This window comes from Clinocottus analis, unplaced genomic scaffold (assembly GCF_023055335.1).
Source record: "Clinocottus analis isolate CAN_PGR_092001 unplaced genomic scaffold, fCliAna1.0.p SCAF_27, whole genome shotgun sequence".
NCBI classification, from domain to species: Eukaryota; Metazoa; Chordata; class Actinopteri; order Perciformes; family Cottidae; genus Clinocottus; species Clinocottus analis.
In genome coordinates this window covers 4148050-4165000 of record NW_027176009.1, presented here as the reverse complement: position 1 = coordinate 4165000, position 16951 = coordinate 4148050, and the positions used below count along the sequence as shown (strand labels likewise).

Genomic DNA, 16951 nt, shown 5'->3' with positions numbered 1-16951 from the left:
ACACACACACACACACAGAGACACAGACACAGAGGACTGAGAGATGAGAGTCAGATCAACGCACCACACAAAGCATCTCATTGAGAGCTTGTGGAGATGCTCATCTGTGGAGCTGTGCGCTCTGAGGACTGATCTCATCTTTTGCACTTCCAGGCTTCCTCTTTGTTGACTTCTGATTCACCCTGTTTTCCTTTTGTCTGTTGTTTCCCCTTCGGTAGAAATGTGTATACATCATTATATTTGGTTTATCTTCATTTTTATCACTATATCTGTGTTTCTGCTGCGTGTGCGTGTGTGAGAAAGTGAGTGAGCTTTATCAGTTGGTTTTCCCCTAGCATCCTTCCCACAAATTGTACCACTTCCTCTTCTTTTTATGCTCATTTCATTCCTATTGGCCTGAAGCCAACCAATAAGAGATCACTACACAAAGGTAGTGGGTTATACAGTATAACCACCAGGAAACAGGAAGTCAGGGAAATTCTAAGAAAGGTCTGTGTGTCACTTTCACTCATACACTTATTTTACTTATGATTCTGTAACATGCACATACAACAGTGCTCCAACAGTGGATTTATATTTGGTGTGTCCACTGTTCCTGGTGGGTATTGACACACAGTAACTATGTTCTTATTGATCTCAAGAAACCGTTATTTTTCTTACAAACACATAATTGTCACACCTAATCGTATTTCTTAGTGCTATCGGTAGAACTTCAGCTCTCTTTTATGGTGTTTCTTTGTTGATGTTTTGTACTTGTGCGTCTCCGTAGGTCTGTTCAGAAGAGCAAGGCACTTGTGGCATGACGACGACTAACAAAGGAAATAAAGCCTTGAAGGTAAGAGAGTGCTTTACACTGGATTCTCTGTATTTTGATATGATGTTCTGTCTCACTCTCCGTCTTCCTCTTGTTTCCTGCAGGTGAAGCGTGAGCCTGGGGAGAATGGCACCACCCTCACAGACGATGAGCTGGTGACCATGTCGGTGCGTGAGCTGAACCAGCACCTCAGAGGGCTCACCAAAGATGAGATCCTGCAACTGAAACAACGGCGGCGCACCCTGAAGAACCGGGGCTACGCCGCCAGCTGCCGGGTGAAGCGGGTCACTCAGAAGGAGGAGCTGGAGAAGCAGAAGACCCAGCTGCAGCAGGAGGTGGACAAACTGGCCAATGAGAATGCTTCGATGCGAATTGAGCTGGACGCTCTCAGGTCTAAGTACGAGGCGTTACAGAGCTTTGCCAGGACTGTGGCACGTAGCCCAACTGTCGGGGTCGGGGTGAGGGCTGGAGGGGGAGGAGGAGCAGGGGGTGGAGGGATGGCGTCATCAGTCATTGGTCCACTCATACCAGGAAAGATGGCAACAGCCACGAGCGTGATTACAATAGTGAAGTCAAAAACAGATGTACGGTCTTGAGGGAGGGAAAGATGGATGAGGGTGTGCCGGGATGCAGTTCAGGTGCGACGGAGTAAATCTTGCTCTCTGCTGGCCACCTCTCCTCCACCTGCACTGACGCCAAACAGCTATAGGCAGTCGCCACCATCTCGCCTCAGCACGTTCCTGTCAGCTGTCTGAGATCAGTCCAGGTGAAAGAAAGGATGGAGGCAGAGGGAAAGGATTGAGACTATAAAGTTGAAAGTCCTTGGTCAGCACATGATCATTTAGCACAGGACAGATACATTGCGTTCCTACGGTCACTGAAAGCCTGGAAACGTCAAAGGATTTTAGATTAGTTTTATTCCAGGCCAGGGGGGAAATCCCAAAACTTCAATGCCCAAAATACCCAATCATGCAATTTTGTACAGTTTACATATCTGTAAATTCATAACAATCCCGTCACACGTTTGCACTCTAGATTCAAATTCAACATTTAAATTCGCTAGACCAACAAAAATATTCTAACACATGCATTTCTATGTATTACAAAAAAAGATGGTCATTGGATTCGATTGACACTAGAGTTTTTGGTCCCTGTTGATTTCAGTGGCTGAAGAGAAGTCCCATGATGCTCGACCCTAGCCAAGAACTTTTTTCACAAAAGAACTATAGACAAATATATATTACACAATGGTGGTAACTGTATTTCTACTGTTTTGTACTGTGTTGTCATTCACATGAGGTCCAAAGTGTATTCTCTGTGTGTCAACAGTTATATATCAGGAATTCTGTGAAATTCTGTGGCGCGTGTTCGTTTTGGTATTGCTCTATTTAGTTAGCTGTATTTTTTCTACGGTCTCTTCACTTCCTATGTCCAACTCTCTTCCTCTCACCTATTCTATCTCTGTCATTCAATTTTTTCTATTCCAACTGGTTCCCTTCATTACCAACAGTACTTCCTGGGTTTAACAGAAAGAGGGGGGATAACGCAAATGATATTCAGCCAAAAACAAAAGAACATACTCTGGAAAAAGGGATACAGTTACTGGAAGGCACTGACCCTTTCTGAGTTCGTCGGATTTTTCAGGGAAATGGCCAATTGAACATTTGAGCTAAATTCAAGATAATTGAAAGGGTGCCTTGGTCTCCTACTGATATGCGTCAAAACGAAGGCAGGAGGGCATGAATTGTGGAAGGACGGTGTGCAGGTGTTTGCTTATAACTACTTAATGAGAAACACGACTAATCAGGAATCAGGTTGTGACAGCATTTAACTGTGCGTTGTTGTATGAAATGTGTAGTAGTAAGATTAATTATATCAAGAACACCCATTTGTGTGACTTGGCAGTTCATTTACCTAAAGAAAAAAACAAGTGTCTGCAAAACTGCTTAATTTTCTTGCACAGGACATGCTTTTTGGTTAATGTTCCATTTTGAGTAAAAGTCCTTCATTCTGTTTTATGTTAATTACTTGGTTTGCATGTTTATGAGTTTGATTGTCGACTGACTCAGACATCTAGGTTATTCCACCTACAGCAACATTCTGGCCTCAAATCAAAGTGGTTTGTGTTGCAGTCATTTTGCTTTTAACCACAAAGCTCACTCTGCAAGTACACGTGTAATTTCTGACACTGCAGTTCGCCAGCAAAGACATTTGTTTGAATTTCCGGTCACACAAATGGGATTTCATACGAGTTTTACCATAAAAGTAGTCTTAGGTGGTGTTCTATACTCCAAGAATCTGTGTCTATGTATGGTAGAGTCTGGAATTTTATAAAGACAATTATCTTTGCATTGTTTGTAACGACCTGTAAAAAAAAAAGATAGAACAAGATCTGTTTGATATTCAGTATCTCTCTATTTTGCAATTGTACCAAAAGTGGCTTAACTACTGAATAGCTTTGTTTTAACTCTAGTGACTAGGCACGTGTGTGTAACCGTGAACTAGCGTGTGGTGTGCTGTGTAGGTATGTGACGAGGTAACTATAGCGTCCACTATTTCATGGACATGACTTTGATCTTGTTTGATTTCAGGCCCAAGAGGGTGATGTCACTGTGGGTAACTGCACTCTTTTCTCTAATCATAAGATCTTTGTCCTCGCGGCCCCGTCGTTCAGCTCCAGCACTGCAGATATGTTAGATCGGGTGCTTATCTGCTTGTTATCTGCACTCACGATTTGTACAATTTAAGTTCACTTTGGCAGGCACATTTTTTGCTTTCTTCCTGAACAGGTCCCTGTGATGTTATTTGTGATAAAATGACCGACGAGAGGAGGAAGTTTAATGGTTAACCTCACAAGCTTCGTGCTATTGTGTATTCATCTGGCAACGTATCCGAGATGTGAAGCTGGCCGCATCCCCCCTCCTCTTTCAATAAGTTATTTTTGTAGTGTGTGATAAAAAATATTTGTTTCTGCTGTGTATATTTCGTGTGTGTGTGTGTGTGTGTGTGTGTGTGTGTGTGTGTATATATATATATATATATATATATATATATATATATATATATATATATATATATATATATATATATATAATGTTCCTGTTTTTTTGTTTTTGAATTGTTCTGTAAGTGTCAGGGAAGTGAAACTAATTTAATGTATTTGATGTTTTATGAAGTATGAAAAAAATGGGTATGCTATTTAATGGTTTGTCTGTCTAAGAGTTAGGTTTACTTCACAAAGTACAAATGCCTCAAATTGTTTTTTTGAACCGAATGAAGATCTTGTCATTTACCGAAATATAATTAATCTACATTATAAAAGCAGTAGCCCACGTACATGCAGCCTTTTACCTGAACCACTTCTTTTCTACTGTGAAGTAAAAAGGGTTAACTATCCTACTGCTGTGCAGTTATTAAGACTAGCGAGGTATGTCTGTATCTGCACCCTGTTTATATAATATCCAACAGGTGAACAAATGCATTGGAAGGGAAATAGAAATTTGAGATTAATAAATATGATTTCTTCATAATCATAACACTGGTTTGCAGGTTTGGTCTACCGTGAAATGGTGTCACGTCTATCATGTCACGCAAAGGAATATACCCAGTATATTTATGGATGTGCTGTGTATTTTACGTTTAATGTGTCCTGTTTTTACAGTCAGATGGTTATTATTTGATTATCTACTGCATTTTGTTTTGTCGCATCCTGTCTGTGTGTCCATTTGCTTGCAGAATGATGTTTTTATACTGGCAGGTCTCGTGTGGTGCGTGTGGTCATGGTGGTATGAAATGGGAAGAAACACAAATGAGTTTCGGTCGTGTGTTGTTGAAGCAAAATACAAACCTTTCCAGTGCTTGTTAAAGTGTACGTACTGAATGTGCCACTGCCCAATAGTGTGTTTCCATCCAGTCTTTATTTCTGTGCTCCTCTTGTTTAAAATGGATGTGTGCTGTGTAAGCATAGATGTGTCAACATGGTGGCTGCTGTTTAATAAACATTTCCAATTATGCAAACTGTGTGAGGAAATTAGAACTCCTGCCACACAGGAGCAGTGATACCTTCGTAGTGGTTGTGTCAAGTTGTCTGTTTTATAATTGCAGGTACGTGTGTGATGTGATGAGGTTAAAGAGATTCTATACACAGTGTTTTGCAATTTATTCTTGGTTATAAATGCCAGATCCAGTTGGTCTCTGTTTAAATCTGGTGTATCTTTGCCACTTAACAATTGACTGTGAAAACATCAAATCAAATCCATTTATCCATTTCCAATTGAGTGCAAAGTAGCTGACATGCAAGGCCTGCTGGCAAACTGAAGAAGACTATTATTTATGTCTTCCAGACTTGAACATGTTGTGGTTGTTGTATCTATCCAGTGTGAAGTGGTGTGCCAGCTCAGGTTGTTAGATCTCTAAAGAAATGAGGTGAAACATTACACAAGTTTCTTCCTAATTTTCACTCTGCAGACATGTTCAGCTGACCACTAGTGACCATTAGCAATTATCAGACAAGGCAGCTTGGTGGTTTTTCAGAACAGAGTTTATGAGCCTGACCTTTTCTCCACCCCCTGTAAAGAGGTCTTAACCTCCTTATGAAAAGACATCTCTTTTCAAACCCGAGCAACAGCTCTTAAACCACATCTATAAATATTTTAGAGGCAGAAAGGAGTGAAGGAGACACATCTGATAAAACTCTTTCCCGCTCCACATATCCCATCCCTTTTTACAAAGTGTCAGCGAGTTAAGTCACAAGCTGCCGAGCTCTCCTTCAGAAACATCCAATTCTTCCAGAAGATGCAAATCATTAACTTCTTATCTTTCTGCTTGGATTGGTATGTCGTCATTCGGTTGTTTTCCTGTCTAGTGAGTCACGCCACTGGACTCTAAAAGCCCTTTCACCCACCTCCGATGCCAATCGATGAGAGTAAATGAACCAGGGATTCCTTTGATCGTTTGTTTGGTGTTTTCATCAATAATGTTTGTTTTGAACCCCCTTCTGCTGCTCTCTTTGCTTTCGCCGCTGTCTCGGCCCTTATCAGCTGCACCGCCTCTCACATACACTTCTTAAGAGTTTAAGTATCACATATATCACTTATTTTTATCTTCTTGTTGTAACAGTCTACCCTCTCTAATTTTACTCTTGGTCACATTTTTGTTCCCCATGAAGCAACATGTCTACTGGTGAGCGTTTGGCCAGCTTTCTCATGGGTATATTTTTGTGTATATTTTTGTATCAGTTCAAAGCTATAGAACAGTAGTGAGCCCTTGTAATGGGAAATTCTGTGTTTTGTAATATTTATGTATCGGGTGTAATAAATTATTCTATGATAGTACTTTATATGGGAAAATACTTAATATGTGACAGTCTTTGTAAGTATTTATCGTCAACTAAATTATTGTACTTTTTTTTGACAATTTGTAGATACGTAAGTGATGATGACATGGTATTGGTAATCATGAAATTAACTGTTTCATCATCAGTCTGATGCATCTTTTAATTTATTGATGTATATACTGTATGTTTGTTGATAAACAGCTTACTTTATTTTGTATATGACCAATAAACATGTTTTGAAATGGAACAGCTTTTGTGTGTATTTTGCAAATGGAATTTAACAGTTATGTTGTTTAGTATTATTCACAGCCATATTGTTTTTTTTCTATCTGTTTTTCATAAAAGAAATTGGAACAATGAAAATATGTTGTTGATGTTGCACATGTATCTTGTTTACTAAATCCGGATACAATGGATGAATAAACTTCTGTTATAAGTCATACAGATTTTAATCGGTCATATTCGATTAATCAGAAAATGTTTGACAAAAAGTCTCCTCATTCCTATAAATTTAAAAAAAATAATAAAGAATGAATATAATTAATAATCTACCGCTGACAGCCGTTTTACAGCCAGACTACACTGATCTAACACTCAAGACTTCAAGTCTGTCCTGTTGTATTAAAAAATGGACCTATCCAAGACATATTGTCTGTAATCTATTTATTTCAGATTGCAGTACAGTATTCATCTTTTTAAGTGTGTGCCACAATTCTGAGATAGACACCATAAACCATAACTTGGTCTGATTTAAAACAAATGCTGCTAAATGACTGATGTATGATGTATGACAAAACAAATCATTTGAAAGGGAATATTTTTAATGATTAAGATAACGTGGAATGGACATATGTTAAATAAGGAATGATTCATTATTTTAACATACAATTTGTGAGGTGCCAATAGGCAATGACGCTGAAATGTACTACACAATTTGAACTGCATACTTCTTTTGAAATCTTCAGCGCTATTGTACAGTATAAAGGCCGCGCGTGTGTTTAGCCATTCACGCCGATAGGGGGCAGTATCACGTTATCGCCGGCTCCCTTCGTCCTCAACGGTTCTGGTTCCTGTGAAAACATGGAGCGCGGCGCAGTTTTAATGATTTTTATAACAAGCTTCGCAGCAATATAATAGAAACACAGAAGCACGTTTTATTTTTTTAGGTCTATATGATTTGAGTGTTTGTGAGTTGAAGTCGTGTGTTGTGTTTTAATTGGTATATTTGTTGTTTAATTTGGCCAATCCAAATCCTTACTGTGAATCCACTCCGGGTTTTCAGAGCGCTTTGGTGATTTCCAACCTGTCCGTTGCTCCGGGAGGAGAGGCGGCAAACATGTAAACACGCAGCCATCCTGCTGAGGGTTGTTTTTGTTTAGTAGCTCGCGAGACTTCATTTATTTTGCCATTTTTATCACAAGTAACTCTCTAATTTCGCTGCGCTTTTCTTTAACTGGACTTAGCTATTACTCTACTGTGTTTCGTCTGGTAACCATACAAAACAGCTAACAAGTTACACCGTTAGCTAGCTAGCTTGTTGAGGGTTACAGCTGAACAGCTAACGTTAGCGAACATTATTCAATCAGGATACCGTGACTATATTAAGGTTAGTTAGTCCTTCAACTCTTGACTACCTGCCGCATCCTGTTGCAATTTGATGGAGGACTACGACACGTTTGTGCAGCATCGGCTCGCCCATCTGAGGAACAGTGAGGAGGAGGAACACAGCGCACTTCCACCTGCATCTTCTCTGATCCGCTTCTATGGACGAGCCATCCTTCCTCCTCTGGTACGGCCTTAGGTTTACGATATGTATGTTCGAATGAACATGATTGGGGGTTTTAATACGAGCTAATACACTATTATTGCCTGAACACTAGCACGTTGTCATAGTTTTGTATGTCAGATAAGACTAACTACTAGTAACTTACTCTGAGGACTGGAACACATCTTACAATATTAAAGAACTGATAAATATTTATTAATATAGGTTTCCTATTTTTTTTTAAGTATTCATTGTTCATATAAGTTATCAAGCAACATGTCACAAGCTTGTCCAGCTTTTTAAATGAATATTGTCTATATTATTGTAAAGGTATTATGACATTATTTTGATTTTTGAGTAATGGTTGGTCCAAACAAGCTATCACCTGAAATGGGGGCTCTGGGAATTTGTGATGGACAGTTTTCACTATTTCTAGACATTTAGACTAAACAAGTGATTGTTAATCTAAAAAAATAAAGAACAGCATGATCGATAATTGAAAATAATCTTCACGTGCTTGACACTTCATGTCTGCTTTCCGATGATAACAGCTCTCAGAGAGGCAGAAAGAGAAGATGCAGCGACACAGAGAAGCAGCGCAGAGAGCTGCCGACCAGAACAAGTTAAAGGATGGCTCACGAATGGCCTACGTTCAAACTATCCTACACCGTGTTCAGGTAATAAAAGTCCTGACTGTTCAGCTATCCTCATGTTTTGTGTTTAGAATACTTAGGTATATACAAACATACACTATTTCTTGTCATCATTAGACATCATTTTCTTTCATGTCATATTTTATCATGCCTGTTCATTTTTTTAAAATTAGAAAACTCATTTTCTCTGATCTCATGATATTAGGGAAAACTCATTTCATCATGTTCGGCTAGAATGTTGGCTACAATTATAAAACAAACATGCGTAGCACATTAGGCAATGTCGAGGTCACCAAAAATGATAAGTCATGTACGATAAGTTGCTATAGTAATTATTGTCACTAAGCGTAATTGTTTCCTCTCATGAATTGCAGCTAAGGAAGACGCCAACACTAGAAGAGTTGCTTCTAGAGTCTGAGATTAACACAACATCGTCATATTCCCATAACACCATTGATGGAGCTGTGCCACAGAGCAATTCATTCATACGAACAACAGATAGTCATTTGCTCTCATCACCACCAGGAAGGAAAGAAAAAGAGGATGTTTCTCTTACTCCGTTTACATCAACTACAAATAGTGTCTTTTTTGCCTCAAATTTGACACCTCAGCAAAGTTGCCAGGAAGGGTGCCTTATTGACCAACATTACAGCGAGCAGGGATCACCTCCAATCCACCAGTCTGTATCCTCTGGTTATGTGACCTACGAGAATGTTGAGAACACCACCAGTGTCTCTGAAAGGATTGGTGCAGAGAGAGAGAGCCATGGCTTTGGCTCCTTAGAGGACGCTTATAATAATAATAATAAAAAGGAATGCTTTTTCCTTCACAACACCTCAAACACAATCGCCAAGATGCCAGATATTATTAACTACCCACCCATAGATGGAGAGGAATTGGAAAGAAGTGGACTGGAGTCATCCTTTTGTCATAACTTAGTAGCTGTACAAGACATTTGTTGCACCTTGCCGCAGGAGAATTCAGTCATATGTTACCTTTCACCAGTAGAGAATTCTGAAAGCAGTCATCTGGACAGCACAGAGGGCGGAGATAACTTTCCCTTCACATTACTGGACGTTAACAAAGATCATAATGTCGACATAATTGATGACTCAGTCTCATCATTACAAAACAGTGGCCTTACAGACAATCTAGAGCTGTCACAGACATTAAGCACTCATCACAGTCCAACACCAGAGTTGCATATTCAGCATGACTCCACAGAATCAGAGCCAGCGGACGACCATGGAGACGAAGAAAATCCATCTGAGGAGCCTTATCGTCTGAGCCTCCAGGCCTTGCTAAAAAAATCTCAGGAGTATCGGCGGCGCCAGCGGACGCTTCGGAACCAAGCCAAAAACACTAGAATTCAGGAGAGGACCCAAGAACAGACAAGGGCGGAGGAGCAGAGCCTCTCTGATAAGGAGAATGACGAGTTCCCTGACAAAAGGACCATGACCAAAGAAGGGAAGAAAACTAAAGAGAGAAGAGGCACTTTTATCCCGTCTTTGGAAACGTCACCAAAGAAATCTTGGGAAAATGAGAGGATGATTGAGTGTGAGTTTTTCGGGGAAAAGTCCAACTTTAAATCTGAGAGCACACATTTACCAGAAGATGGGCATACTAAGGAAATGATTACGGTTGAGGAGGAAACGATCTTCAAAAATAATAAGCTGAACATTTCACAAGAGGTCATAACAGAGCTCTTACAAATCAGCACCGTCCTTCAACAACCCAAATTGACAGAGACCTCGCCTGTTCAGGAAGCCTTTTACCTGACTACCTCCCCCGCAGCTTGTTATAATGGTGTTGGGAAATATCACAGTATCCCAGCCCTTAATTTCTGTCGCAGTCCTGTGCACCGCAAGAGCAAAGGAAGTTTCCAAGATGGAGAATCTCTGAATGGGGCCAAGACCTTGAAGAAAGATTTTGTCAAGACTAGTTTGATTGAAGACCACAATGCTGAAGAAGTTAATCTAGGCTGTAACAATAGTCCCACAGCAGTTCCTCCCACTGTGAATCTTATAGTTGAAGGTGACCTAATGAGCGGTTCAGCCAAGAATTCACAGCACATAGATCAGCTCGAGTCCAATCTGTCCGGTCTAAAAGTACTGATCTCAGATCTGGAGTCCACACTGACAGACAACTTGGAGAATCACGAAACTGAGAGCGACACTCAAAGTAAGTTAAGTTTTAAAGGCATCGAGCAGTCTTGTCGAAGGGATTGTGACTATTGCGCGGTCGAAGTGAGGGATGATGATGATGATAGCAACGATGCAGAACAAGACAAAAGGTACGAAGAGTGGAAGAGAAGACTATCATCAAACAGTTTTAACAAAATGCAGGAAGATACAGGATCTGAACTGAGCCGATGTGAGACAGACGATGTTCCTCTCATAATGCAAGTAAAAGAAACCGAGGCAGGTAATGTAAGCAAGCTGAGGCTAGTCAAAACTTTAGCCACAGACAGAGGAACGGAGCAGGGTACATGTGGAGAAGGACTTACAAAGAGTTATGGACAGCATGGTGGCAGTAGAAAGCCTTCAGCTAAATGCATCCTCTCTGTAACACAGCAGCTGCGAATTCCTGATGTATTCAGAAATGCTCCATCCTCAACCGCGGCTCCACGTAACGTTGCGGTGCTTTCGGATACCAGTAACCGTCCAGTGGAAAGCAGGACTGAGACAGCTGGAGAAGGTCATGACTCTACCCAATCGCCATCTCTCAACCAGTCGTATGACGTGAATGCACCGTCTGGTCTGTGGCTCCTCGAAGGGTCAGCATCCGACATGGGCCCAAAAGGTCATCTTGTTCAGGAGAAACATCTGACACCAGAGAGTGAGGGTGAGGGTCAGGGGGGGGCATCCAAGGTCAAACGGAGACTGCTCATGCACATGACGGAGGAGACACGGGACAGGAGTGCAGATGCGAGCGGAGGAGTAGGCTCTGTGGTCAGACCCAGCTCCAGCCCACCCAGAGGTAAGGTACCAGGATGATAATATGAAGAGAGAACGCATCGACAAAACAGGGATGTTATTGTGATTCACGACTGATCCAGATATATAATAATTATAGTATATTCGGAGCTAAAAGTCAATTTGTATATTCTTTGTTGTAGGCCTAATGTAGGTTAGGTGTGCACTATAGAGCTGTTATTATAGCGCTAAAAATAGAAAAGATGAAATAGATATATAAATAAATGAATATCAAACAAACCCAGCATAACCCTTGCCCCTCGGACACTCTGCTGTATTTGTCGAGATTTTTCTTTTGTCTTTATTTACACATTATGTGACCACGTGTTACACATATATTGCCGTCAGCTGCTGTGCCGTGGAACAGAGGCCATGACAGTCAAGGAGACAAGCAGGAAGAACTGAAACAGGTCCACGCTGCTCAGGTCAGAGCCCTGCAAGATGAGCACAGGAGACAACAAGAAGAGCTACTGCAGGTGAGATAGAAGTACATTAGGACATTAAACAACCAGTCGGTTGACCACAAACATGTCGCTTAATAGGTGGCAAGAATGCTTTGTTGTATATTTTAATTATAATTTCAATTATGGGTGAGTATTTAGTCAAAAGAAAAATAGAATATTGCCAGCTTTGTTCCCTTTTTAAAAAAAAAAGTTATTTCTTGAAAAGTCATGCTAATGTTTCCCTTTCCTTAAGGGTCAAAAAGGCAATGAAGAAACCACAAATGAGAAAATGTGAATTGACATGTTTCTAACAACCAGACATTTATTTTTAACTAATTTATTTCAAACATGGTTCAAACAAAGTCGTATTGATACTTCCTCCATCCTATTGGCCCGTTTCTTTCATTAACTTGCATCACCTATTGCTGTACAGATCTAGCACCACGTAATGACTGTAAAGGCTACCATAATTCACTCTCCCAAGGTGTTTGACTCCGCCCAAAGTCACCCGTAAGAAAAAAAAGTGTTTTCAACAGGCTAACCGATTCACTAAGCTGAGATATAACATTGACCCTAAATGCTCTTTAGAAACGAGAAGCAGACCCTTGAAAGACTCTGGCACTGCTCCATATGTGGACACACACACACATACACACACACACACACCCGTTGTCACCCTACCTGTTAGAGCGTGCTTCTGGAGACCGGGGTCGTGGGCAGACTACAGAATCCTGCTCATTACAAGAGACCTTCAGACTCTCCCCAGTAAAAAAAAAACCACACACAGGGATTCTTCCATAAATGTTTCATTACATCCCTAAGAGGGTGTGTGTGTGTGTGTGTGTGTGTGTGTGTGTGTGTGTGTGTGTGTGGGTGCGTGTGCGTGTGTGTGTGCGCGTGTGTGTGTGTGCGTGTGTGTGTGTGAGAGACTTCAAGGACGCCTGCTGTTCTCTGGCACCTAGTTCTTGTTTCTGCAGCTTGTGTCTGTTTTTGTTCTTGGCCAGTGTCCTTGCCCTATTAATCACAGTCAGTCTCTCTTTAATTCCTGTATCCTTAACAACAATATAATTAACATAACTCTTTAATAAAAAAAGACTTCTTTTCAACTCCCCTCTGTCCTTCCGTCATTTGTGATGTGATGAGAGAGCGTGCTGGCTGGACTCTCTGGTAGAGGGAGGAGGGGACTGAGGGAATTGACACAGAAAGGGGAAGGATAATTTGTTTAATTCATGAGCGTCTGTGGTTAAGTGCCAGATCGTCCCGTTGAGTGCCACCACTAATGGTCCCTTCCCCTTCTCTTTTTTCCGTCTCCTCACATCCCCCTCTTTGTTTCGTCTCATACCTCCTCTAACGTCGCTTTTACTCTCTGGCTGTATTAATTTCCTCTATCTCTCCTGTCTCATCATCCCCGTCATCCCTCTCCTCCTCCTCATCTCATCCCTTCTGCCTCTGTGCCCCATCTCTCCCCTTCTGCCTCTTTCTCTCTACCCCCAATTAATTTCTTCCTCCTGCCTCATCTGCTGTCCTATCCAATTCAATATTTTCCAACCTTGCCTTTCTCCCAAATGCACACATGCGTGCCTAAACACACACACACACACACACACACACACACACACACACACACACACACTTATCCCCCTGTTCCTTCCCTCCACTCTCATGTATCTTTCTCCTGTCTCTCTCTCTCTCTCAGGTATTAGCAGTGCGTTACCGCCACCTCCAGAGCGTGTCCTTTTCTTGCTCCATGTCAAGCTCACATTTTGAGGACATGTTGACCTCTTCTACCGTCTCTCAGGTATCAATATCACTTTTGTTGACAACATTTTTTGTTTTATTCATCAGCAGTCAGCTGACACACTCGGTGAAACAAATACTTCCACCTTGATGTCGTAATTCTTATCAATTACCCTTCTCATCTGTTATTGCCCTCTCATATGGTGGTTAGAATTAGGTTGTTCAACTAACATGTCCCTTGAATGCAACATCTTTTGAATCAACAAGTGAAACATTATCATTCCGCTTATTATTCCCAATTACAATGATCCACTTTCATTGATGGGCTAAACAGATGCCAACCAAAAGACCTTGAGAATCTGCGTGGGAAATTAATTGGTTGTCATTGATGGAATTAGCATTCTCCTCTCAGTTCCCCTCTGGTCCTCATTATTTACCCCTCTCATCACTCGTTCTTTGCTCTTCCTCAGCCTTCCAGCGCACTCTCAGAACTCTACCGCCCCCTGCTGTTAGCAGCTGTGAAAGGTTTTCTGGCTCGCAGGCTGCTGAAGACCGAGAGAGTGGCACAGCTGGTGCGCACCATCAGGGTGAGTAGAGACAGCGGTCTCATGTCTGTCTCATAGAATGAACAAAAACAGTTTGTATACAAATAAAAACTATGTGTGTTTTGGGCATTTAGGACACAAATCAGTTCCTGTTGGCCCTCCAGCGGCAGAGCCCTGGCAGAGGGGAGTTTTCTAGCAGACAGGATCTTTTATTACAGGAGAGAGTCTCTCTGCAGGTATTAAAGCAAACACGTGTTGTAAACATCTGTTAACCTTTCTCCTCTTCTCTGCTTCACTGCCAAATGAGCAATTACTCCCTCCATTTGCACTTACCACCACATATACTATAATTACACTCATTCATTCAAGCCATCGTCTGCTCTGTAATTGTTTTCCCATCCAGCTGCGCGCTGCACGTTATGAGGTCTATGACATCTTCTTCAGCCTCTCAGCCGGAGAGAGGATGCAGCTGATCAGCTGGGACAGAGAGCTGGTCAAGGAGAGAGAGCTCAGACGACAGGTGTGTGCGTGTGCGCGTGTGTGCCCACGAGTGTGAGTGAGAGAGCTGAAGAACAAATATATATTGAAGGAGCCAAACACAACACAGACATATCATTATTTAATAATAGCTGCTCTGATCCAGGTGTAATTATTCAAATTCAGAATATCACTTTGATTTAGTCCTGTCCACACCATTGTGATGAGTCTGCGTTGTTGCTTTATTTTTTCCAGTGCAGTTCGTATGGTGTTGATCTCATTTGTTAAAGTAGGCACAGAGGACTGAAATGTTGATTCTTTTCTGTTTAAATGTATACTTCCTTACTTCCTTTCTTTTGATACACATTGTGGGTAGAGCAAAGACTAATCCAGTGTGTGTTTTTCTTGTGTGTATGTACTTGTCTAGACTGGGCACACAGGCCACCTCAGAGGAAAGAGTTCTCTGTCAACTGCAACACAAAAATCACTGGAGAGAAAGAGAGGAATTATGTGAGTTTTCACTGCTTTCCTTAGATCTCGGCACAGATCAAGTATGTGCATGTGCATTCATCAGGACAGTAAATTCTTCTAACAATACGGGATGAAGGAATCTCCGCAGATTTGGAGCTCAAACCAGCGCCTTTACCCTGATGTGTTTATCTTGAAACATCTTTTAGCTTTAGTTTAAAGTTTGTACTAACGTGAGCTCCAGATCTCATTACAGTATGAAACCTATAAAAAATATTTCAAATTGGAATTCCAAGTTGATTTATGACTAGATTTTTGTAATTATTTGATCAAACGTGTTTCAGGGTTTCCTGGGGAGTTGCAGCCACCTTTCAAAACCACTATTCAGCTCAAATCTTTTCATGAATTGCAAATCTTTTACTTTTTTAATAAGCAGTATTTTTGTCAGTGGCTAACGTTCACTGTTCTGCAGGATCCAGAAAAAGGCAGCAGAAAGGCACACGGGAGTTGTGACAAGGACCGGACACAATACTGTCGCACAGCCGCCTGAAACCAAACGAGGACAGTTCAGAGCAAATCCTCAGAGGGTCCCCAAAAGCACCTATTCCTCCAGACCCCGATGACCCTTTCTTAATTGGCCCCAGTGAGAACTATTAATAAGGTCTCTTGCGAATACCTAAATATCATACTAATCATTTGAGAGATTCCAAATTTGACACCAAGCGATTCCAGTTGCTTACGAATATATTTTCGTATTACTTATCTGGTGCGCTGTGATATTATTTATACTCTACAACCAGGGTGGAATAAAGTGACGACAGCTCCTCTTTTCCAGAAAGGAGAGGTTTCACATTGAGTGGATGCTCAGATTGGAATAAAATATCAATACAGCTGCTCTGTCAGTAACAGGTCAAGTTTGCTTCCAGTATTTTTCAGTTTACTAATGTTCAGATGACTCACAGTGGACATTATGCAGATGAGTCAACAGAGGGAAAGATGTGATGAATAACACTAATGGTGCCTCCATACTATTTGGATATTAATGTATTAAGTAAGGACTGCTCTTTGGCTAACTGTACACACCTTGTAGACTTGTAGACATGCAGCCTGCGATCAGGGTTTTAACATTGACGATGTTTTGTTTTGTATGGTGACGAGTTGAGAAGTTAGCATGAAGATCACCATAGCCATGAGCCAGCAGGCTCAATATCAAGACACTGAGACCAAACCAACTACTGAAATGCAGCTATGATTACAATTATTAATTACACCGCAAAATGACTTCTGTGAAAAGTGTCTGTTAATTAGGTTGTTCAACTGTGAGTGTTTTTCCATTTGTCTGATGTTAAAACTCTACCTTGAGGGTGGACTTCAACATTTAATTGGGCCGTTGCCTGAAATTGATGTGCCTCGTTCATTGCCAGCAAAAACAGACCATTTCCAGTTATATGGGCACACGTTAACTCTGTTTATGGGAAATTTACACATTTTAGTTGTGGGACAGTGAGCTCACTTTTACAGAAATGTTAATATGCAGCTTCAGATCTTAGAGCAAGTGTGCTGCCTTAAATACTTGTCCTAGTGTCTTGGGATCACATGTAAAACCTTACAATTTTAATTTTTTGAGACGTTGTACCTCTTTTGTATGTTATTTATTTGTATGTGGTTGGTAATAAATGTTTCCTAACGCTTCGAAGTTGCTCTGAAGTTTGTGAAAGCCAAAACGTAAAACCGTCACA

At 41.1% G+C, this 16951-nt stretch overlaps 2 protein-coding genes across 6 annotated transcripts in view; both read left to right on the top strand.

Annotated features, from left to right (window-relative positions):
- The window catches only part of mafgb (v-maf avian musculoaponeurotic fibrosarcoma oncogene homolog Gb), a 14711-nt gene extending 10880 nt beyond the window's left edge, over positions 1–3831 (top strand). For 3 of the 4 annotated variants that reach the window (XM_068592639.1, XM_068592641.1, XM_068592638.1), the window contains exons 2-3: positions 770–835; positions 919–3831. In XM_068592639.1, coding sequence (XP_068448740.1) covers positions 800–835; positions 919–1410 — 528 coding nt within the window. In that variant the 5' untranslated portion in view covers positions 770–799 and the 3' untranslated portion in view covers positions 1411–3831. Of the gene's footprint in view, positions 1–413; positions 490–769; positions 836–918 lie in introns of those variants that run through there. The other variant, XM_068592642.1, reaches the window with a different exon arrangement.
- Positions 3832–7463: 3632 nt separating this feature from the next.
- cp110 (centriolar coiled-coil protein 110) lies at positions 7464–16861 on the top strand. Of its 2 annotated transcripts, XM_068592588.1 has the most exons (10): positions 7464–7938; positions 8466–8591; positions 8942–11546; positions 11891–12018; positions 13682–13783; positions 14193–14309; positions 14402–14503; positions 14671–14787; positions 15172–15254; positions 15685–16861. In XM_068592588.1, the coding sequence occupies exons 1-10, from the start codon at positions 7807–7809 to the stop codon at positions 15833–15835; spliced, it is 3663 nt and encodes a 1220-aa protein (XP_068448689.1). In that variant the 5' UTR covers positions 7464–7806; the 3' UTR covers positions 15836–16861. The 2 variants fall into 2 exon arrangements, with proteins under 2 accessions (XP_068448689.1, XP_068448690.1); XM_068592589.1 differs by lacking the exon at positions 13682–13783.
- The last annotated feature ends 90 nt before the right edge of the window (positions 16862–16951 follow it).

Excerpts from the sequence above, each read along its gene's own strand:
- cp110 (XM_068592588.1), top strand. The coding sequence starts at position 7,807 with ATGGAGGACTACGACACGTTTGTGCAGCATCGGCTCGCCCATCTGAGG. Across the intron at positions 7,939-8,465 it reads GAGCCATCCTTCCTCCTCTG|CTCTCAGAGAGGCAGAAAGA; the intron begins GTACGGCCTTAG and ends CGATGATAACAG. Across the intron at positions 13,784-14,192 it reads CCTCTTCTACCGTCTCTCAG|CCTTCCAGCGCACTCTCAGA; the intron begins GTATCAATATCA and ends GCTCTTCCTCAG.